Source organism: Brugia malayi (assembly GCF_000002995.4).
Source record: "Brugia malayi strain FR3 genome assembly, contig: Bm_v4_Chr4_scaffold_001, whole genome shotgun sequence".
Classification (NCBI taxonomy): Eukaryota; Metazoa; Nematoda; class Chromadorea; order Rhabditida; family Onchocercidae; genus Brugia; species Brugia malayi.
The window spans coordinates 12,159,320-12,182,608 of NW_025062478.1; the positions used below are offsets into that span (position 1 = coordinate 12,159,320).

Below are 23,289 nucleotides of genomic sequence, written 5' to 3' on the forward strand. Positions count from 1 at the left end.
TTAAAAATAATTTTCATTAACAAAATTTTATTATAATCACAAACATAACAATTTTCATGCTAATTTTTTTTTTTGTTTTTGCTTTTCTGCTTTTTTTTTTTTTTTTTCAAATCGATTCTTCTATCTTACTAACTCTTCTTTTTATCTAATCTGTCTCCAATAACAGAACGCATTGACGAACGTGAAGTGACAATCAGTGCACTGGGAACAGACACCGAAGAAGATGATTATCGTGAATATTTGGTACCTCTGGGTAGCACAGCAACAATTGCTTGTGAACTGGAAAATACCGATGAGGTGCAAGAATTGATATGGCGCAAAGATGGTAAACAAATTGAGTTTACAGATGATGGAAAAGTTGAACATGTAGTGAATGGCTTAAAGCATTATCTAGTGATTCATGATACAGAAGCTGATGATTCAGCATCTTATAGTATCTCTATTAATAATATGGAATTCAAGATTGCTCATTTATTGGTTAGCAATTATGCAACACCAATTGGTAGTAAATATACCAAACGTATCTCTAGAAATTCTCTACATTAATTTTCCTTTTTTTTTTTTTTTCTAATTCTATTCTGTTAATAAGAACTATCTAACTGTATGCAAATTCAGAAATTAAAATTTACTTAAATTGATTTCGTTTCAACTTTTCTAATAATAGAGAGAATTCGAAATGATTTTCCATCAAGCTAAGTTAGCAATCGATTAAATGTAGAATGTCTGTCGTTGTTTTGTTGTAAAATGTTTAAATTACCTCAGAGATAAGGATGATTCCATGTAGTATAAATGCTAACTTCAGTCTTTTTCTTTGACTAATTAGTTTATAAGAAGTTTTGCTTTTTTTTTTCTCAAAAGAAAAATTTCATCGCTATATTTTGCTGTTTTTCTACGGAGAACATTTTTCACTTTCTTTTTTTTTTTTTTTGGAAATTGTTTGATAAATTAATAGACACAAGAAGTTTAGATAAGTAAAAGTTCTCTGCACAATTAGCTGTTTGTATAACTGATATATTCCGTTTAATTAGCTATCCTTGGAATCATCGGGTTATCCTTGTTTGGAACTCCATTTTGCCATTTTTATAAATTTTTTTTTTCTTAACAAATTTTTTATGTTCTTACTGAAAATAACTAAATCAGATCAAATTTTTATCATTTTTATAATGTTGTTGTTTTGATTATTTGTCTGATAAGCTGATAACTTGTATCATATGTGTTATTGACTTATATTTCGCTCGTTCTTGCAACATTTTCGTTCGTTTCAAGTAAAACTTATTTCTGCTTATTCTTATATCACTACATATCATCATCATCATCATTATCATCGTCATTATCACTTCTTATCTTTTTTGTTGAAAGAAATATGAAACAATTAACAATGCTTGTATAAGGAGTATTTCTTTCTCTCACAAAAAATAAATTTTTCAGTATAATTGAATTCATATGAGTTATTCCAGTATTTTTACAACTATAATGAGGAAGGAATCAGTAATAATTAATTACTAATCTCAATATTTTCATATTTTCAAAAAATTTTTTAACAACTCAAAAATTTAAGAATAAATGAACAAAATTAATACATTTTATGCCCAGATTAGAGAAAAGTCGATGGATTTTGTTTGAATTTGTTTGAGTTTTAAAATTTATACTTCCAAACTGGAAAATTAAATTGTTTTTTTAGCTCCTTCTCATAATGATTGATTGAAAATTTTTATAAAATACAAAACGATTAGTTGATAACATTTTTCGAAGTTATGGAGCAATGCTGAGAACAATGATCGAGAAATAAATGACCGAACAGAAATTTTCCAGAAAGAAGCATTTCAAAGACTGATAATATTCAAATTGTTTTGCTTGATTTACTCATTAGTAAGAATAGTTATAATACTTTTAGCTAAATTTAGAGGTACAAATATTTATTAAATTAATGAGTTTTAATCATGACACAATGACAGTTAATCATAACATATTGATACGGAGTGCACGAATCAGTTAACAATATCAGATCATTTAAAAAAATGTTGACACTGAATTTTGATATCCGAAAATTGAGTTTCATGTATAAATAAACTTTAGCTATATAAATAAATTTTAGCTTTTAAAAAATTCTAGCACATCCAATCAGTAATCCTGCATTTATACATTTACAAGGTTAATATAAAAATAATCATAAGATTACTGATGATTGCCGAAAAAATATTTATGAAATCATGGTGTAGCAGATGTAATTATTGATTCATAATTGCAGCTGATTCTTCAAAATTTTTAACATTCCACCATTATTTCTAAACAAATTTCAAACACGACAGCTATTTGAAAAGATATACACAAATATCCCTTATAAAATTTTATTCAAATTAATTTTACATAAGTGATGAAATGATCATTTTCTCATTTCCCACGAAAAATAATTTTTTTTAAAAAATTGTTATCGATCGGTTTTGCAAAAGGAAAAAAAGAAAGAAAGAAAGGAAACGAAAAAAAAAAAAAAAGCTCTATCATTGTTTGCTTTTATCATTGGTCAAAAATATCTAATGAAATAGTTGAATATTTGCATTTTATAGCAAATGATCAAATTTGAATTTGATTTCATTTTCTCACATTGAACTTTCAAATTTCAATTAAATCAAATTCTCAGTTATTCTGAACTGATAGAAATCTCCTCTTACAGGAGAATATTCAAGTCAAATTACAGTAGAAGAATCGCTGGTACCAATTGGTTCAGCTGCAACAATTCATTGTGAAACTATTACGCAACAATATTCATTGGATTGGCGCAAAAATCTGCGGCCAATTGTGCAAGATGAACGAATCGAAAGGAAAGATACGGCTGATGGATTTGAGCATAGTCTTACAATTTACAGTGTTCGAAAGAGTGACGAAGGCGAATATGGCGTTGTAATAAAAGATTCATATACTGCTGTCACCAAAATTACTGTAATTGGTAAGCATATAAAACAAAGCTAATATTTATTTTGCAATTTGAGTTTCTTTAAAATTATTTTTTGCATAAGTTGAAAAAAAAAAAAAAAAAAAAAAGTTTAATAGTCCAAAAGAAAATTCGTGGTTAAAATTTCTCAAAACAAAAAAAAAAAAAAAAAATTTTTTTTAGAAAAATATATTTAAGAATTTTCTTTTAGAAACTTACTTTAGAAGATGAAATATAGAATTGAAAGAGATTTAAATAATTATAATATGATTATATTTCGATAATATTTGTTGTTCATTTGACTTGTTTTGTTTTACTGAAAAAAAAAAAAAAAAATTTCATTCCATTAAGAAATTCATTGTAGGCACTCGAATTAATCTTTTCATTATTATCCATAAACTTATTAACAATTTTAATTTAAAAAAAAAAAAAAATGGAAAAAAAGAAAGAAATCATTGGTGGTTGTAATTATTATTTCTTTTAAAATCTTCACTAAAAACTATGAAATTATTTTTTTCATTTATAGAATCACAGGGACAAATTTCCACTGAACATTTCGATATTTCATTACATCCAACAACAACAACAACGATAAATGAAGGATATCCACAATTACATGATGTTATCAGTCTTCAACAAGCACAAACAATGGAATCTTATCAGTTGTGTAATATGGAAGAATATTTTGATTTGCGATTTTCCATGCAATCATATGAAATTCCAGTGATTGTGAATGAGAAACGACTGATATCGATCAGTTATCTATCACATCAATTATCAATTCAATCGGTGGACAATGAGTTTCACATACATCGTGAGCCTTCTTATGCAATTAGCAACGATTTAACTTTTATGGAAGTAACAATGATTGAGTGCAATTTTGTAACAACAAATGTTCATTTTCAATTTACATCTTCTACTTCAATTAGTTATGCTCTTGCTGAAGCTGTAGTACTAACACTGATTGCGCAACAGTCAGCATATATTCATCTCAGTTCACAATTCACTCAACTTACAACTAGTTTTATAAAATCGTTGGATGTAAGAGAATTAACCGTTGTTACAAATGTACAAGAAAAAATTGTCAAAAAATTAGGAATAAAATTAGATGATCGGTGGGTAAAATTAGATGTGATATTATTATCACCAATGCAGAATATAGCTATGGATATTACGAACAAAATTCCACGAATGATAGCACTTGAAATGGATTTTATTGCACTAATATTTGAAAAGTATAGCGAGATTATTACATTTAACAAAACATCCGAATGCGAATTTGCTGATGCAGTGATGCTAACAAAATCAATTATTTATCCGGAAAAGATTACGAGACAGTTTACCATGAATGTTGTTTGGTTGGAATTTATAGCTATTTATAAAGTACCACAAATTTTTGATACTACAATCAGAATTAATGTTACTCAAAGGGAAATAATTCATCTACAATGTGATGCTTCTAAAGCAAATACAATTGATGAAATTTTCACGGTATGCGGTCCTATTCAACAACAAAATATTGCAGTAACTGTTCCAGAAATTTTATTTTCATCAACAAATGCTAATTATATCGATTCAATGTCGTCTTTGGAACTAATTTTGATGTCACATATGGATGAAAATTTACTTGTAACTAAAGAAGTACCACTAATTCGAATGGAAATGATCAGTATGCAGTTAATGGCTTCCGTACTTGAAGTAATTCCAGTAACTTATAGTTTTTCAAAAGCTGAAAATATGGAAATGAGAATATTTGTGAAGCCTCATATGTCCTCTTACGCATGTCAACGTGACTTCGTTGACAGTGTCACAAAACTTGAAATGGAGCTTTGGTCGCAAATCAAATGTGACATTTGCGTCAACGTTAATTTTCGAACAAGAGAAATAGAACGATTGAGCACAACATTTTCCGGTTCAACTGCAGAATATTTCGATCTATCAACAGCTTTCAATATTCAACCAGAAATAGATACAGTAACAGCTACATTATTAACAACAGCACCAAAAATTACTGAAAAAGCATTTGGATTATTTTCAGATGCCACTATCAGTGAGATTTTAGAGTACTCATCGCAGGTGAGACGAGAATTTTACGCAGATGCTATCTTTTTAATATCACGAAAAGATATACATACGGCAAATTTCAGAGCTTCAACTTTTGAAAACTTACATGTTATCATATCGTTTGAAGTTCAATCTCAGGAAAGTAATACTACAATGGCATTACTGAAGCGAGCACCGATAATTGTTGACAGAGCTAGCGTTGTGTTTTCCGATGATTTCATTGAAGAAACAGTGGAATTACGATCACAAAATATGCATAATCTGGAAGTAGAGATGGGAATTTTTACTGCTCGAAAAGATAATTTGTTTAAAAATATTAAAGGTGTTGAATTTGAGGAAAAAAATATTGTAGCTATTATTGAGGTACAGCCGGAGAAGGAAGACTTAGAATTCATCCTGCTAACTCCAATTTCAGCATTAGTTGAGCAGATTAGTCGATCATTTTCGGACAGTGTTGTGAATTTAATTACTGAGCTACACGTACAAAGCGATTTTCATACATATAATAATATTATGGTCGCTCGAATATGTGCGCTTCAAATGTTTCTAAAAGCTTCAGAAGAAGAAAATATCACTGTGATAGCAAAATTCTGTGTTCAAGATGAAATCGAAAATATCATGGCTACTTTGCTAACACAGATACCTGCTGTTACTGAAAGGATTGATCGGAAATTTTCAGATCGTTTGATGAAGTTTGTAGTAGAATTATGGTCAAAGATTCGTCGAGAAGCTTTTGCAGATGCTAAAATTTATATTGCTAGGAATGATGAGTTGCAGATGCAGTTAAAAGCTTCATCTATTGAAGAAACGCATGCATCAATCGTTCTGGAAGAATATCCTAAAGTTCAAGAACTTGAAGTTACTTTATTGGAGTTCGTTCGAGCTGATATTTACAAATTAAATCGTTTCTTTTCTTATAAAACTGTTAATTTGATTGCAACACTATGGTGTCAGACTCAAAGTAGTTACGCCAATATAAATATACCAATTAAACGAAATGATAATAATCAAATATGTTTACAAGCTTCCACTGAAGAGTGTTTGAGTATTTTGACAAGTTTCGAAGTGCTACCACAACAAAGAGATGACTATTTTGAAGTACTCATTGCAATGCATGAAATTGCAGAAGCATGGATAGAAGCAACAAAAGAAGAGAATTTCGATATCGAAAGATCTTTTGACGTGGAATCAGAAGCTCATTGTGCTGCTAGTCTCTTAATTGTCCAAAAGGAAAAGCAACTGATAAATGTACAAGCTTCATCTATTGAAAATATTGAAATTTACACTTCATTTGAAATTTGTCCAGAAGAAGAGATAGCATGGATTACTATTACATTGGAACAAATTACTGCAATCACCGAAAAGCGATACAGCGATGAAATAACAAAGCTTGATATTGAGATCTATTATGATGCTGTAAACCATGAAACTGTAAAAGTAGATCTGATAGAATCTAAACTATCAGTGTGGAAATCTAGTTACAAAATATATAATGATCGATCTTTATGCTTGTTTGCAAGTGAATTTATTGAAGAAATCAACAATACAACTTATGAATATATTATGCAACAGTTTGAAGAAAATATTCGCATAATGATTGAATTATCTCGAAATCCAACAATACAATCGTGTCAAATTGATTTACAAAATATTTTTCAATCAAGGCAAGCAATGGAAGAAAATGAGGTAATCTTCTGATGTGAAAAAAAGTATTACTATATTTAAATACTATAATAGGCATTTCATATGTATGTAAGTTACATTTAACATTTTTTGAGATGAACAGATTATGGAGTCGTACACAACTAAATGTAGGATTCTATCAACACTTAGATTTAACACGATCAGCACAAACCAGCGACTCAGCTTTTATCTTACGCAAAAATATCTACGAAGAAGGTTTGTTGTTTATGCTTGCCTAATTTTTCCTATTTACATTTTGTTTGCTTCATCTTGTGCATAGAATTCATGAAATAGATTTCATTGCAATCATTGATCGGTAATTCAATCATTCTTTTTTCATTTCAATGATAACCAAAACAATAATTCAAAGTTATTAGAAATTTTTTTTTTTGAGTCTTTATAAGAAGAATACTTGTTTAAAGGTCATTAATGAAAAGATAGAATCTTCCAGGTGAACAACCTAAAACACTAATAAATTTTGTTTTCATTAACAAAGTTATGATTCTAAAGTTTTGTTTTTAACAGTTTCTTGAACTTTATCAAAACTTTTATTTTCCATTATTAACAAAAAGTTATTTTTGTGATTAAATTTTACATTTTTGTTTGCTTAATATTTTTTTATTTACTAGTTAAATTTTACATTTAGATTACAAATCTTTTTTGGTATTGTTTTTAACTGTAATTCAATTCTACAAAACACCATCAACTACCTCTCAGGATTGAAATTAAAATTACTGCATGTGAAACTAATATGTCTTACTAAACAAATTGAATATTTCCTCTTGTACACACTATTTATTTCTTTACATTAATTTACCAAAAAAAAAATTTTTCAAAGTTCAACCAATTAAAAATGAGAGATAATTTTAATTACTAGCAAGATTAATTCCATCATTGAAGTGAATGAAGTTTTCTTAGATGAATCAGCTGATGAACTAAGCACATCATCTTCCATTCAAGCAGCTCCACAATTTGCGGAAAAATTGAGTGAAATTTATGAAATTGAAGAATTCTCAACTCATTTATTCAAATGCATTATTTATGGAACACCCGCGCCACAAGTCCGATGGTACCGTAATGAGCAAGCAATCATCCCTAGCGAGTAAGATTTCAAACGGTTTTATTTATCGCTTCCTGATACTCCAAGTTACTAGAACTTCTTTTTTTATTGTGATTAAAAAGAACCACTTATCAAATCTTTCCATGAAAATTAAGAAAATTTATATTTAAGACCATAATTAAGACCTTTATAATTTTCCTGTAGTAATTTCCATTTATGTTATGTTTGTTATAATAAGCCAAGTTTTCTTGAGTACTTCGGTTAATTATAATTGTTGCAGTAACATAACTGAAATCGCTGAAGATGGTATCTACATATTGAAAATAAATAACATAGATAGAAGTTGGAATGGAAATTTAGTTTGTGAAGCGGAAAATGCAATCGGAATAGCTCGCACACATTCCATTATCCATGTTCAAAGTAATGGCTTATTTAAATAAAGCATAATTAGCATAATTGCTTTTGATTTCATGAATTCAGAAATTTTTTCTTTTTTTCAATATTATATTAAGAAAACATTTTGGAGATTAAAAAAAAAATGAAAGTTATAGTAATTTGCTAAATAAGTAATTTTTATGATGCAAGCATACAAGTAAACTAATTCTTTTTCCTGTATTTGTTTGTTTTGTTTATTAAAGATGAAGAAATAAAATTGAAATAGGATTCAAAAACCGATGCAAAATAGTGTAAGTATCTTTGATTGAAGAGTTCATAGCACTTTCTATATTTTCTATAAAATTCTATATTACAGGATCTGAGGAAAGTTCTTCCATTAGCAGCGCTTCAATCGGAGGACAAATGCCTATCATCCATTTACTGCTTGATAGCGAAATTAATGCTAAGGTAGGTAACAAAAAAAAAAAATGTGCTCTTGAAGTACGATCAACATTTTATTTAATTACTTTTTTAATATGACCTATAAGTTTCTTGGTTTTTTTTTTTTATTTTCTATCAAATGATCGAAATTTTCTAGCATCGTATGGATATATTTTTGTATCTGCAAAAAGCATTGAATCGATTTTCATTTTGCAATTACATAAAATTTCAGAAGGGAGAAAATATCCAACTGAAATGTATTATATCTGGAAGTCCATTACCTTCAGTACAATGGAAGCGCAATGATGTTATCATCGAAAATAATGAGTAAGATAGATGAATCATAGATAAAACAAGTGCTACATAAGTTTTATTTGAGTTTTATAGTTAGATTTTCAAAGCAGAACTATCTTTCTTCGTCTAATGAATTTTACAAATGTATTTTTATTACCTTTTCAGACATTACTTGACTATATGTGATGATGGGATCTGTATTTTGCGCATTTTAAATGTCACAGAGGAGGATAATGCAATTTTTAGCTGTACAGCGATGAATATGTTCGGTTCCGCAAAAACCAAAAGTAGAGTGATTGTTGAAGGTATTGAGAATTTCGTATATACATATTTATAATTTCATTTCTTACTCCTTCATTCAAAAATGAGTACGTTTCCTTTTTTTTGACATATGGATGATGGGACGGTATATAGTAGTAAAATCAAACTAACATACACACTACTTTCCTCTGGATCATTACCCGCAATATTAAAATAAAATGTCAAATGATATAAATTTTTGTGAGTGAAATTAACTGAACATTCATAGAATCAAGCGCTAAGAGAATGTTTTGTATGTATATCAAAAAATACTTTGTATTTTAAATTTTAGAAGAAGCGCACTTAGCAAGTACGAGTAACATAAAGGAAGAAGAAAGTCCCACAGCAAGAAGCAGTATAGATGATCATACCATAGGTGAAATATCGATGTCGTCAATGTCATCACAAGATTCACTTACCACTCAATTTCAAATACCTCAATTTACATTACCATTACATGATATAACGATAGAGAACAGAGGAGAACTACAACTTAAATGTATTGTTACTGGTGAACCAATGCCTACAATTCGTTGGTCATGCAATGGTAAAGAAATTCAAGCAGATAACAGGTGGAAAGTTTTGATTTCGATTTATCTAATAAACTATCATCCACTTTTAAGTTATCTATTGTTCTAACTCATCTAGAGTTTTTTTCGCTTCCAGTAAAAACTTTTATCTGACTGATTTCCATTTTCAATAAAGTACGATGTACACTTATACGGTACTAGAAACGATAGCGCATTTTGGTGAAAAAAAAAAAAAAAAAATTAAACATGAAAATCACACAGTTATTGAACAAAAGTTCCAGAAAGAAATAACATAAGGTTTTTATTTCTAATTTTTTTGAGTTAAAATCAGTTAGCCACCTATCCAACTTTTTTCGAGAAAATTCTTGAGAGAAAACTCTTGCTTTTGCTCTTCATAATACTTTTTTCGGGAAAACTCTTACTTTTGCTCTCCACAATATTTTTTTTCGGGAAAACTCTTACTTTTGCTCGTCATAATATATTGTTTACTTTTTACATTAGTATAACAAACACTTGCGCAGTTTAGGAAGAATACGCCGCATATTTATTCTTATTTTTAATCAGTCTTCTTTTTTTTTTTATACGGTACTAGAAATGATAGCGCAATTTTATTAAAAACAATTAAACATGAAAATCACACAATTATTGAACAAAAGTTCCAGAAAGAAATAACATAAAGTTTTTATTTCTTTTTTGAGTTAAAACCAGTTAGTCACCTATCCAACTTTTTTCGAGAAAATTCTTGAGAGAAAACTCTTACTTTTGCTCTTCATAATATATTGTTATTTTTTACAATGGTATAGCAAATACCTGCGAAGTTTAGGAAGAATACGCAACGTATTTATCCTTATTTTGAATCAGTTTTTTCTCTTAGTTCATCCTTGCATTATATTGTTTAAAAAGTGTTCAACTGTTGATGGAATTTTCAGGAATATATTTACCGTTTATGAGGATGGCATTGTTATACTAAAGATTATCAATGGTGATAAAGAAGGATTATATGTATGTGAAGCAACAAATGGTATCGGAAGTGCACAAACTCGAAGTTTTGTTCACATATATAGCGCGGAAGTTTTACTGACAACAGCAATGGAACTAAAAGATACGATGGAGTCAGCTGAAGCTGTAGTTTTATCAGTTTCGACGTCGAAATTTTGCTCAACAGCTGATGTAAGTGGAAAAAATGAAACAATTGATCAAGATCAAGAAGGAAAGAAATTAAAGAAAGAATTCGGTGAAGAAGAAATCACAACTGATCAATATATCCCAACAGGCACACTGAATTACTTAATTGAAGCAGAAGCAATGACAATAAGAGTTATGAGTTACAAACTTTGTGCTTATGCAAAAGTGAAAGCAAAATCAAAAAAAATGAAGGAAGAAGAGCTATTTAAAATAATCATTGAAGAGGACGTTGTACGCACACGAACTTACTTAAGAGTGGTCGAACGTAGTGCAAGACCACTGTGGACATTTCAAGGTCATACTACTGAAAGACCTTCATATTGGAGTCGAGAAGTTATTAATGAAAGGACTGAATTTGAGAAAATATTCCAAAATGATGAATTACACGAATTTTTAGAAGATAAAGACATTATTGAACGTTATGTTCAACTTCTAAAGACGACAGAAACATCGGAAAGCAGCGAAGAATATGAAACTCGATTTAAGTTACGTCAAATAGGAGGTTCACAAGAAACTTTAGAAAAGCGTAAATTAGAAATATATGAAGAACAAACTGGAACTCTTGCTGAGGATACTGGTGTTTTCACAGTTGTGCATTGCGTAGCAAATGCAATGCATCATGTTGTAGAAGCGTACGTGATTCTCATTACACGTTACAGATATAAGGCAACATTTGATATTCGAGCTGCTTTGTATCAAACGATTGCTATTGACAATGAATTTGAAGCTTCTATTGAAGATTCAGTTAAACGACAAAAATATTTCCAGCATTCAATTTTGAGAGGACCGCACTTCATTCAACCACTTACCATCTTTGAAGAAGGTTTCAATACCGGTTTGCGTTGTTCTGTTTACGGTTTACCAATACCACATATTCGAATTTCGCATAATGGATGTCCGATCCTAAGAAATAATAGGTTAGCAAATATGATCAATTCCATAAACGCTTCATTATCTATTATTATTACAAAATTTTGACTTTCTAACTTCTAAATACTATCTAGTATAAACTAACCTTAAAGGAAATGGAATAGTGAACTATTTCATTTATTTGCCTAAAAACTAATTTCAATTATTATATTTTGTGCTACTAACTATCTAAAGAAATTATGAATTATCTGAAGCTAATGATAGATCTTTGTAGAAGCAACGTTATCTATGGAATTCTCAACAAAATCAGCAAAAGAGTTTATAAATATTACCCAAAAACTAACATATTTTTCTAATAATTATAATTACTTAGCAATTCCAAATAATTACACTTGTTCCTTCGAAATTAAGATAAATAAAAAGTTTGAAAAAGTTTCTTTAATAGCTAGAGGCAGAATGTAAATATTTAACTACAATTTTATTTTCAGATTCTTTCATGTAGTATACAAAAGTGGTGTTATATCGTTGTACATGCAACATATCCTTGAAGGACATTACGTTTGTGAAGCAGTCAGTGTAGCCGGAAGAGCTATTACAGAATGCTTTATTCGAGTGGAAGAAGAATGGAATGAAAAACAACATAGAAAAATCCGAAGAATACGAATTGAAAATGCTTCCAAAACAACCGAATCAACTGAAAGAAGCTCCCAAAACAATGAAACAGTCCAAACATCGACCACTCAATATGAATACGAACAAAGTAAGCAAATCAGCGAAGCGATGGAATCAGTGGAAAATATTGAAGAAACTTTAACCGAACATCATATGCAATCGCAACAATTACTAGTGGAAAATATGGGAAAGATAAAGGGTAGTAAAACTGAAATATGCAAAGAAATCAACAAGGAGGTCTTTATCAAAAGAAACCGCACTGTTTCATCGATATATGTTTCTGTAATAGAAAACATTCACGATCTAACAGAGCCAAAAATTCTAGAAACGTCAGAACAAGAAATTAATAAACTGATCGATGCAGCAAAACCTTCAATTAATAATCATGAAGAGATTCTATATGCAACAGCCCAACATGAAATAGCGTATCACGACACATTCCTACCAAAAGAAATGAACGAAAAAGTAGGACAAGTAGAAGAGCGTGACAAAAAAGATAAATTAATTGACGCATCTAACATGAACTTATCTTCACAGTCAGTTTCAGCATCCATTACCCTGAAAAACGAAGTCAAGATGGAACAATCTCCTGATGAAACGGCAGTGGAAGCAAAAAAGGAAATTGTTGAAGAAAAGACAGAAATAGCTGTCACAGATATTAAAAAACAGGTAGCAACTACAGGTATTGAACTTCGGTTGGAAAAACTACTCGAGCATTCAGCAATCGCAGAACGAGCAGCTGAAGAATTGAGAGAGATGGAAATGAATCTTGATTTCGAGAAAAAACTGCAGCATGAAACAGCTGGCGTTTCTGTCGTAAGTGTAACATCAGGATCCATTCAAGCTTCAACTCCCTTGGCAAAAGCAACAAAAATGCAGAAACCGACAGAAGAAGAATTGAGAGAGATGGAAACGAATCTGGATCTACATAAACATTTAGAACACGAAACAGTTGACGTATCTGTCTTTAGCACAACTTCAGGATGGGCTCAAGCTTCAGAATGCTTGGCAAAAACAACAAATATGGACCAACCTATAGATGAAGCGATTGAAGAAGTTGCGAAACGTGTTGAAGAGAGAGCTGTCGAAGAACTGAAACAGATAGAAATCAATCTGGATTTAGAGAAACATCTACAACAAGAAATACTTGACGTTTCCGTCTTTAGCATTATCTCAGAATCCACTCAAGCTTCAGTCTGCTTGGCAAAACTAAGAAAAATAGAGCAAACAGCACAAGAAGAATTGAGAGAGACGAAGACCAATTTGGATTTTGAGAAATATCAGGAACAAGAAACAGTTGACATATCCGTCATTAGCATAGTCTTAGAATCTACTGAAGCTTCAGTTCGCTTGGCAAAAGAAATTAAAAGAGAGCAACCAACAGAAGTGATGGAAGAAGTTGCAAGGTCAGAAAAGGAAATAGTTAAAGAGAATGTTGAGAGGGCGGTCGAACAATTGAGAGAAATGGAAAAGAATCTAAATTTAGGGAAACATTCGGAAAAAGAAACAATCAACGTTTCTGTCTTTAGTATAGCATCAGAAACAGCTCAAGCCTCAATTTGCCTGGAAAAAGCAGCAAAAATAGAGCAACTCATAGAAGTGATTGAAGCTGAGAAGCAAGAAAAAGAAGACCTTCAGAGAGCTGCCATGGTTTTTACAAGAATAGAAGCAAATCTGAATTTAGGAAAACATCTCGAACATGAAGCTGTTGAGGTTTCCGTTTTGATTTTGGCTTTAGAATCAGCTCAAGCATCGATTCCTTTAGCCAAGCAAGCTGAGAAACAACCTCTAGATATTGTCGAAGTTGCAAAACCAGAAAGAGAGGAAAAACCGAAGAAGGTGTTCGAAGAACTGAAAGAGACAGGAATCACGTTTAGTCTGGAGAAACATCTCGAACATGAAGCTGTTGACGTTTCCGTTCTAATTTTAGCTTCTGAATCAGCTCAAGCATCGATTCCTTTAGCCAAGCAAGCTGAGAAACAACCTCTAGATATTGTCGAAGAGGTTGCAAAACCAGAAAGAGAGGAAAAACTGGAGAAAGATTTCGAAGAACTGAAAGAGACCGGAATCACGTTTAATCTGGAGAAACATCTCGAGCATGAAGCTGTTGAGGTTTCCGTTTTGATTTTGGCTTTAGAATCCGTTCAAGCATCGATTCTTTTAACTAAAGAAGCTAAGAAGCAACCTATGGAAGATATTTTCGAAGAGGTTGCAAAACCAGAAAGAGAGGAAAAACTGGAGAAAGATTTCGAAGAACTGAAGGAGACCGGAATCACGTTTAATCTGGAGAAAAATCTCGAATGTGAAGCTGTTGACGTTTCCGTTCTAATTTTGGCTTCTGAATCAGCTCAAGCATCGATTCTTTTAACTAAAGAAGCTAAGAAGCAACCTATGGAAGATATTTTCGAAGAGGTTGCAAAACCAGAAATAGAGGAAAAACTGGAGAAAGATTTCGAAGAACTGAAAGAGACAGGAATCACGTTTAATCTGGAGAAACATCTCGAACATGAAGCTGTTGACGTTTCCGTTCTAATTTTGGCTTCTGAATCAGCTCAAGCATCGATTCCTTTAGCCAAGCAAGCTGAGAAACAACCTCTAGATATTGTCGAAGAGGTTGCAAAACCAGAAAGCGAGGAAAAACCGAAGAAGGTGTTCGAAGAACTGAAAGAGACAGGAATCACGTTTAATCTAGAGAAAAATCTCGAATGTGAAGCTGTTGAGGTTTCCGTTTTGATTTTGGCTTTAGAATCCGTTCAAGCATCGATTCTTTTAACTAAAGAAGCTAAGAAGCAACCTATGGAAGATATTTTCGAAGAGGTTGCAAAACCAGAAAGCGAGGAAAAACTGGAGAAAGTGGTTAAGAAATTGGAAGAGACGGAAGTTACTTTAGATTTGGAGAAAGGTCTCGAGCATGAATTTGTTGACATATTCCTCGTCAATGCCGTTTCAGATTCGACGCAAGCTTTGGTTCGCTTAAGTAAAGAGCCAAAGATTGAAAAGCCAAAGGATGAAATTATTGAGAAGAAAACAGTAAAACCGAAGAAGGAAACCACTGATGAACAATCAGAGGGGAAATTAAGCGAGACGGAAGCCATAATTGATTTGGAAAAAGGTTTCGAGAGCGAGCACATTTCAGGCTCGACCGAAGCTTTAGTCCCGTTAACAAAGGAGCTGAAGAGTGAAATTAGGAAGAAAATGGTGAAACCAAAACAGAAGACTGTTGAGGAAAAACCGGAAATTATTGAAAAGAAAACAATAAAACCGAAGAAGGAAACCACTGATGAACAATCAGAGGAGAAATTAAGCGAGACGGAAGCCATAATTGATTTGGAAAAAGGTTTCGAGAGCGAGCACATTTCAGGCTCGACCGAAGCTTTAGTCCCGTTAACAAAGGAGCTGAAGAGTGAAATTAAGAAGAAAATGGTGAAACCAAAAGAGAAGACTGTTGAGAAAAAACCGGAAGAAGTGGTTAAGAAATTGGAAGAAACGGAAATTACTTTAGATTTGGAGAAAGGTCTCGAGCATGAATTTGTTGACATATTCCTCGTCAATGCCGTTTCAGATTCGACGCAAGCTTTGGTTCGCTTAAGTAAAGAGCCAAAGATTGAAAAGCCAAAGGATGAAATTATTGAGAAGAAAACAGTAAAACCGAAGAAGGAAACCACTGATGAACAATCAGAGGAGAAATTAAGCGAGACGGAAGCCATAATTGATTTGGAAAAAGGTTTCGAGAGCGAGCACATTTCAGGCTCGACCGAAGCTTTAGTCCCGTTAACAAAGGAGCTGAAGAGTGAAATTAAGAAGAAAATGGTGAAACCAAAAGAGAAGACTGATGAGAAAAAACCGGAAGAAGTGGTTAAGAAATTGGAAGAAACGGAAATTACTTTAGATTTGGAGAAAGGTCTCGAGCATGAATTTGTTGACATATTCCTCGTCAATGCCGTTTCAGATTCGACGCAAGCTTTGGTTCGCTTAAGTAAAGAGCCAAAGATTGAAAAGCCAAAGGATGAAATTATTGAGAAGAAAACAGTAAAACCGAAGAAGGAAACCACTGATGAACAATCAGAGGAGAAATTAAGCGAGACGGAAGCCATAATTGATTTGGAAAAAGGTTTCGAGAGCGAGCACATTTCAGGCTCGACCGAAGCTTTAGTCCCGTTAACAAAGGAGCTGAAGAGTGAAATTAAGAAGAAAATGGTGAAACCAAAAGAGAAGACTGTTGAGAAAAAACCGGAAGAAGTGGTTAAGAAATTGGAAGAAACGGAAATTACTTTAGATTTGGAGAAAGGTCTCGAGCATGAATTTGTTGACATATTCCTCGTCAATGCCGTTTCAGATTCGACGCAAGCTTTGGTTCGCTTAAGTAAAGAGCCAAAGATTGAAAAGCCAAAGGATGAAATTATTGAGAAGAAAACAGTAAAACCGAAGAAGGAAACCACTGATGAACAATCAGAGGAGAAATTAAGCGAGACGGAAGCCATAATTGATTTGGAAAAAGGTTTCGAGAGCGAGCACATTTCAGGCTCGACCGAAGCTTTAGTCCCGTTAACAAAGGAGCTGAAGAGTGAAATTAAGAAGAAAATGGTGAAACCAAAAGAGAAGACTGTTGAGAAAAAACCGGAAGAAGTGGTTAAGAAATTGGAAGAAACGGAAATTACTTTAGATTTGGAGAAAGGTCTCGAGCATGAATTTGTTGACATATTCCTCGTCAATGCCGTTTCAGATTCGACGCAAGCTTTGGTTCGCTTAAGTAAAGAGCCAAAGATTGAAAAGCCAAAGGATGAAATTATTGAGAAGAAAACAGTAAAACCGAAGAAGGAAACCACTGATGAACAATCAGAGGAGAAATTAAGCGAGACGGAAGCCATAATTGATTTGGAAAAAGGTTTCGAGAGCGAGCACATTTCAGGCTCGACCGAAGCTTTAGTCCCGTTAACAAAGGAGCTGAAGAGTGAAATTAAGAAGAAAATGGTGAAACCAAAAGAGAAGACTGTTGAGAAAAAACCGGAAGAAGTGGTTAAGAAATTGGAAGAAACGGAAATTACTTTAGATTTGGAGAAAGGTCTCGAGCATGAATTTGTTGACATATTCCTCGTCAATGCCGTTTCAGATTCGACGCAAGCTTTGGTTCGCTTAAGTAAAGAGCCAAAGATTGAAAAGCCAAAGGATGAAATTATTGAGAAGAAAACAGTAAAACCGAAGAAGGAAACCACTGATGAACAATCAGAGGAGAAATTAAGCGAGACGGAAGCCATAATTGATTTGGAAAAAGGTTTCGAGAGCGAGCACATTTCAGGCTCGACCGAAGCTTTAGTCCCGTTAACAAAGGAGCTGAAGAGTGAAATTAAGAAGAAAATGGTGAAACCAAAAGAGAAGACTGTTGAGAAAAAACCGGAAGAAGTGGTTAAGAAATTGGAAGAAACGGAAATTACTTTAGATTTGGAGAAAGGTCTCGAGCATGAATTTGTTGACATATTCCTCGTCAATGCCGTTTCAGATTCGACGCAAGCTTTGGTTCGCTTAAGTAAAGAGCCAAAGATTGAAAAGCCAAAGGATGAAATTATTGAGAAGAAAACAGTAAAACCGAAGAAGGAAACCACTGATGAACAATCAGAGGAGAAATTAAGCGAGACGGAAGCCATAATTGATTTGGAAAAAGGTTTCGAAAGCGAGCACATTTCAGGCTCGACCGAAGCTTTAGTCCCGTTAACAAAGGAGCTGAAGAGTGAAATTAAGAAGAAAATGGTGAAACCAAAAGAGAAGACTGTTGAGAAAAAACCGGAAGAAGTGGTTAAGAAATTGGAAGAAACGGAAATTACTTTAGATTTGGAGAAAGGTCTCGAGCATGAATTTGTTGACATATTCCTCGTCAATGCCGTTTCAGATTCGACGCAAGCTTTGGTTCGCTTAAGTAAAGAGCCAAAGATTGAAAAGCCAAAGGATGAAATTATTGAGAAGAAAACAGTAAAACCGAAGAAGGAAACCACTGATGAACAATCAGAGGAGAAATTAAGCGAGACGGAAGCCATAATTGATTTGGAAAAAGGTTTCGAAAGCGAGCACATTTCAGGCTCGACCGAAGCTTTAGTCCCGTTAACAAAGGAGCTGAAGAGTGAAATTAAGAAGAAAATGGTGAAACCAAAAGAGAAATTTGCTGAGGAAAAATCGGAAGAAACGACCGATAAGCTAAAGGGAAATGAAATTGTGTTTGGTTTAGAAAAATGTCAAGAACATGAATTTGCTGATATATCCATAGTCAGTGTGATTTCAGAATCGACCAATGCTTCAGTTCTTTTAAAAATGGAACCGCAGAATGAGCCTAAAGATTTAATTGCTGAGGGAAAAGCAGGCGGGAGCTCACCAGGAACTGAGTTTGATATACATCTGCCTGGAGTGAAGGCTTTTCTAACCAAAGAAGCATTAATTTCATTGGGTGTCGAGAAACCATCCGAAAAAGGCTTTGCCGACACGATATCTACAGCAGCTGATTTTTGTTGTTGTAGCCGTTCTGTTTATCTTCCTGGTTTACAGAAAGCTACGGCAGATATGAAGGAAGGAATGGAAAGACCAACACAGTTGAACATGGTGAAAGGGAAACATTTAGAAGAAATTCCTGTTGAGACGGTTTCTATCAATTTCGAATTCACAAAACAGCGAACTCAAAAAATTGGTGTTGGTACCATTTTTAATTCTGAACGTCCAACGGAACAAATTGAACTTGTTGAAGAAATAATTCGATCAAGTCAATATGCTGAAACTATTAGACTTTTAGCACTTTGTGAAAAATGCTTCGCTTGCATGTCATTTTGTATGGAAGAGAAAAGTACTGAAATTACGAGGACGACAGAACCTGGAGTTACGAGACGGACGAAGGAGCGTTCGAAATCTGGTTGGTTCTGTGATACTGTAATTAATTTGTAAATGGTTTGATTTGTAAAAGTTATTGTAGAAATGTTGTATTTATTTAATTTATTTTTCATATTGAACCTCTTCTTTCCTATGATAGTTTTTCGCAAACCATTTAATATTAAATAAAAAATAGTTTTTGAATCTCAATTATCCATTTATAATCTAACAATAGTTTTGAAAACCTCATTTTTATCTATTTATAATCTAATAATAATTTTGAAAATCTCAATTATCTATTTAAAATCTAATTGCAGTAATAGCTGACATTGAAGTAGATGCCGGTGAAGAAATGGCGACAACGGATGCAATTGTCGATATGCTGACAAATTTTGAAGAAACCGAACTAGCTGTAAATGAATTTGTATCCGATTTTCTTGATGTTGATGTCAGTTTAGATGCTTTGATGGAGGAAGAATTCATTGAAGTTATTGGTCCTATCATTCATAATCAGGTATATGTCACAATTAATAAATTATTGAGACAGCTTCATCTCAAAGTAATCAGCATCTTATTAATGTTACATTTAACACAAAAAGTCAATTCAATTTTGCGTAACAAACATTTCTCATGACTTTTAAAAAAATGATGAGACATGTTGAAGTTAACTTAACTTACGATTTTCACTTCTATAGATTTAATTTCAATACTGTAAAACATTGTAAAAAATGCAACTGATTATTAAATTGTTGCCTGCAGTATTAGAATTTTCTACCTGTCGCTGAAGTGTGAAAACTATTAATTATATGTAACCAATCTGTCATTTTAGTTTGCTTCCTTAGTGGTTCAAATGCCCACCGCAATTACCAGCATTTCGCGACTCATTGAAGAAGTTAAAATGGTTGCCGTAAACGCAGAAGCTGAGATTTTGATATCTGTAGCAAACGAAACTAAAATGCAACGGCTCAACCTTAAATTACAAAAAGTTGGGCAGAAATCACGTGAAAATTTTGGTTCGTTATCCATACATTTCTGAATTCTAAACTTTTCACGATTCAATGAAAATTTTATGCCAAAAATATAAATTTTCGTAGAAAGTACTCTTATTTGCTTTTCATTCATCTCTTGACTATTTTAGTTAATTGAATTCTAACTGTTCTTTCACAATTAGAATAGTTCTAATTCACCAATTAAAATGCCTTCAATAAGGTTACGAGAATATATGCCTTTAACGACGATATCTCATACAATGCTTACCCACTGATATTATCATAGTAAAATAAGTTTAGTTACTTCATATAGAATCTAATCTTTTCTAATACATAAATTCATCCAGCTGTATATATATTTCATTTCTGATGACAGTAAAAAGAAATTAATGAAGTTTTAGTTTCTAAATAATAAAGAATGTAAATTTTCATTACAGATAAACTGAAAATTTTGAAAAAAATAAGATAAAAAAGTATTTGCATAACTTATTGTTCTAAATCCATAACTAATTTTGTTTTCTTTTTTTTTGTCTTTTTTCCTGAAAGCAACTGTTATTAACAGTGGTTTCTGGTAATTTTTTCATTAGCTTTGATAATGATATAGAAAATTTAACTTATTGTCTCTTGTTAATTATAAGCAAACAATAACAATAATTGGAGCTAGCTATCATTAATAAATAATTCATTGATATATTCATTGTTCATTGTTCCCTCACAATTAGAATCGTTCTAGTTCAACCTCACCATCATTCCGTATTTTCTTATACCTAACTATAAATAAGAATGTTTTGTTAATGAATTTGAAAAAGCCTTAGTAGATATAATGAATAAATTGCCCACACTGTTTGTTATATAATTTAAGTATGTTTGCAAGCATAAAAAGATTATTGCATATTTTATATTAACTAATTTAAATTCATTTTAGAAACAGAAAAGAAACTAAAAGATACGAGAAAAAAATCACAAGAAATTGATGAGGTCAGTTATTTTCTTCTTCTCTTAATACTTTGTTGTCATTTGCCAAATATTCCATTCTTAAAAAAAATATTGATAAAATTTTTATTTTATAGGAAGAGAAGCCTAAAGAAGTGGAAAAGAGAAAGAAGAAAGTACCGAAAGCGCTTATCATTCCAGCAGAAATAAGTTCTAAATATGGTGACAAGAGTACACTTCTGTCCGAAATAACTATGACAACAAGAATTGCAATGAATGAAGTGATGGCAGAAGTTGAAACATCACCAAAGAAATCTCTTTCTGCCTCTGTTGCAATGAAGATAGATTCAGCGAAGCGTCGTAAATCCATCAATCGTCGATCATCTTCCGCAGAGAAATTCACATTCAAAGAAACTGATGACGGAACAGAATTGAAATTAGATGAAGAAAATGTAAGAAAAACAAAAAAACGAACCAGTTTACCGCCGGTTCCTAAAGTAAACAAAGAGATAGAAATGGAGTTACTTTTTAGACAAAAAGAATATGTGGAAAATATCGATCACATTTTCCCTGTTAATGTTGTAGAAGAATTTGCACTTACTGTACAAGCAAAAACAACGAGTCGAAGGAAGAAGATGGAAAAAGCAAGAAAAGATTTGGAGGAAGAGAAACAAAGGAAGAAATCGATAAATGAATTGGAAAAAATTGAAATACAAACAATAAAAGAAAATGAAAATGAAGAACCTTACGAACGTGCTCGAAAGAAGCGTATTGGATTTATTCAAGCGCCTGATAAAGAAATTATCGCATTCCGCGGTGATACAATTAAAATTGAATGCGAATTGGTAAATAATGATGATTTCATATGGCTCATTAATGATAAACCTGCAAATGAAAATTCGAGATGCATTGAGGAAGTTAATTCATTGATAAGAACGCTAACAATAACAAATATTGCACCAGAAGATGATGAAATGATAATTGTTGCAAAAGTGGACGATATTATTGCTGAAACAATTATTCATGTAGAAGATACACCAGCAGAGATTATCGAACCGTTACCACGTCGCAGTTTTGGCAAATGCGGTGAGAATGTAACACTTGGAATATGTGTCACCCATCCAGCACAGTCTATTGTTTGGGAATTCAACGGTGAGAAATTGTCGCATAATGATGAGAATTATGTCATTGCCGGAGAAGGCAATATTTACACATTAACAATCAAGAATGCTCTGTATGATAATGCTGGACGTTATTCCATAAAAGTTGATTCGTTAGAAACTTCCACAATGTTAATAATGCAAGGAGCACCTATTATTGAGAAGCCGGAATCGGAAAGTGTTAATTTTGAGACTCATGAAAATCTTCTTCTCAATATTCCTTATAAAGCAGTACCAGAACCAATAGTTGAATGCTTCTTTAATAATGAACCATTGGTAGTTGGAACAAAATTGAAGCTTGAAATTATCAATGATATGGTTCAATTCTGTAAACGGAAAGCTAATAAAAATGATATTGGTGAATATACTTTTAAAATCAGCAATGAATTTGGCGAAGCTACCAAAATTTTCACTGTTAATGTTAAAGGTAAAAGTTAGTCATTGTTGTAGAAAACATTTTAATGAATGTAGTTAAAATTTTTACTTCCAAAACCCTTCATTCCTTTCAAGATTTAAAGAAAGGTTAAATAAACTGTAATCTGAAAATGTGAGACGATACAATTTTTGAAAAATGAAACGATAGTGAAAATGGAAAATTATAAATATGGTTTTTATTATTTTTTTTCCATCAGTATTCTTTCACAGATATATCTGGCGTTCCTGATAATCCGCGAATTATGGATATTTCTTGTGACACAATAAGTGTAGAATGGGATGCTCCAAAAGATGATGGTGGTAGCAAAATTATCGGTTATGTCATTCAGAAAAAAGAAATTGGTCGTCGAACATTCCACCATGTTATTCAGGTAAATGTATTTTGATATATGTAAAAGGCGAGAATCGAACTTGTTGTGAACATCTTTATTACTTTGCACTTTAATTTTTGTAACCTACTGAATGAAAAGTGATATTTCCTTCAGCTCTAAAAGTTTCATTTTTTAATAGTTGAACTATTTGA

The 23,289-nt window shown here is 32.1% G+C and overlaps 1 protein-coding gene across 2 annotated transcripts in view; it reads left to right on the forward strand.

Moving 5' to 3' along the window:
- Bm6219 (Immunoglobulin I-set domain containing protein) overlaps window positions 1–23,289 on the forward strand; it is a gene marked incomplete at both ends in the record, with an annotated part of 56,539 nt that overhangs the window by 22,268 nt on the left and 10,982 nt on the right. For both annotated transcript variants that reach the window (XM_043082514.1, XM_043082515.1), the window contains 17 exons: window positions 167–520; window positions 2,672–2,944; window positions 3,456–6,679; window positions 6,772–6,892; window positions 7,595–7,778; window positions 8,017–8,156; window positions 8,488–8,579; window positions 8,785–8,879; window positions 9,012–9,151; window positions 9,439–9,718; window positions 10,606–11,778; window positions 12,220–19,292; window positions 19,567–19,763; window positions 20,079–20,262; window positions 21,164–21,216; window positions 21,309–22,758; window positions 22,977–23,137. In XM_043082514.1, coding sequence (XP_042938448.1) covers window positions 167–520; window positions 2,672–2,944; window positions 3,456–6,679; window positions 6,772–6,892; window positions 7,595–7,778; window positions 8,017–8,156; window positions 8,488–8,579; window positions 8,785–8,879; window positions 9,012–9,151; window positions 9,439–9,718; window positions 10,606–11,778; window positions 12,220–19,292; window positions 19,567–19,763; window positions 20,079–20,262; window positions 21,164–21,216; window positions 21,309–22,758; window positions 22,977–23,137 — 15,194 coding nt within the window. The remainder of the gene's footprint in view (window positions 1–166; window positions 521–2,671; window positions 2,945–3,455; window positions 6,680–6,771; window positions 6,893–7,594; window positions 7,779–8,016; window positions 8,157–8,487; window positions 8,580–8,784; window positions 8,880–9,011; window positions 9,152–9,438; window positions 9,719–10,605; window positions 11,779–12,219; window positions 19,293–19,566; window positions 19,764–20,078; window positions 20,263–21,163; window positions 21,217–21,308; window positions 22,759–22,976; window positions 23,138–23,289) is intronic.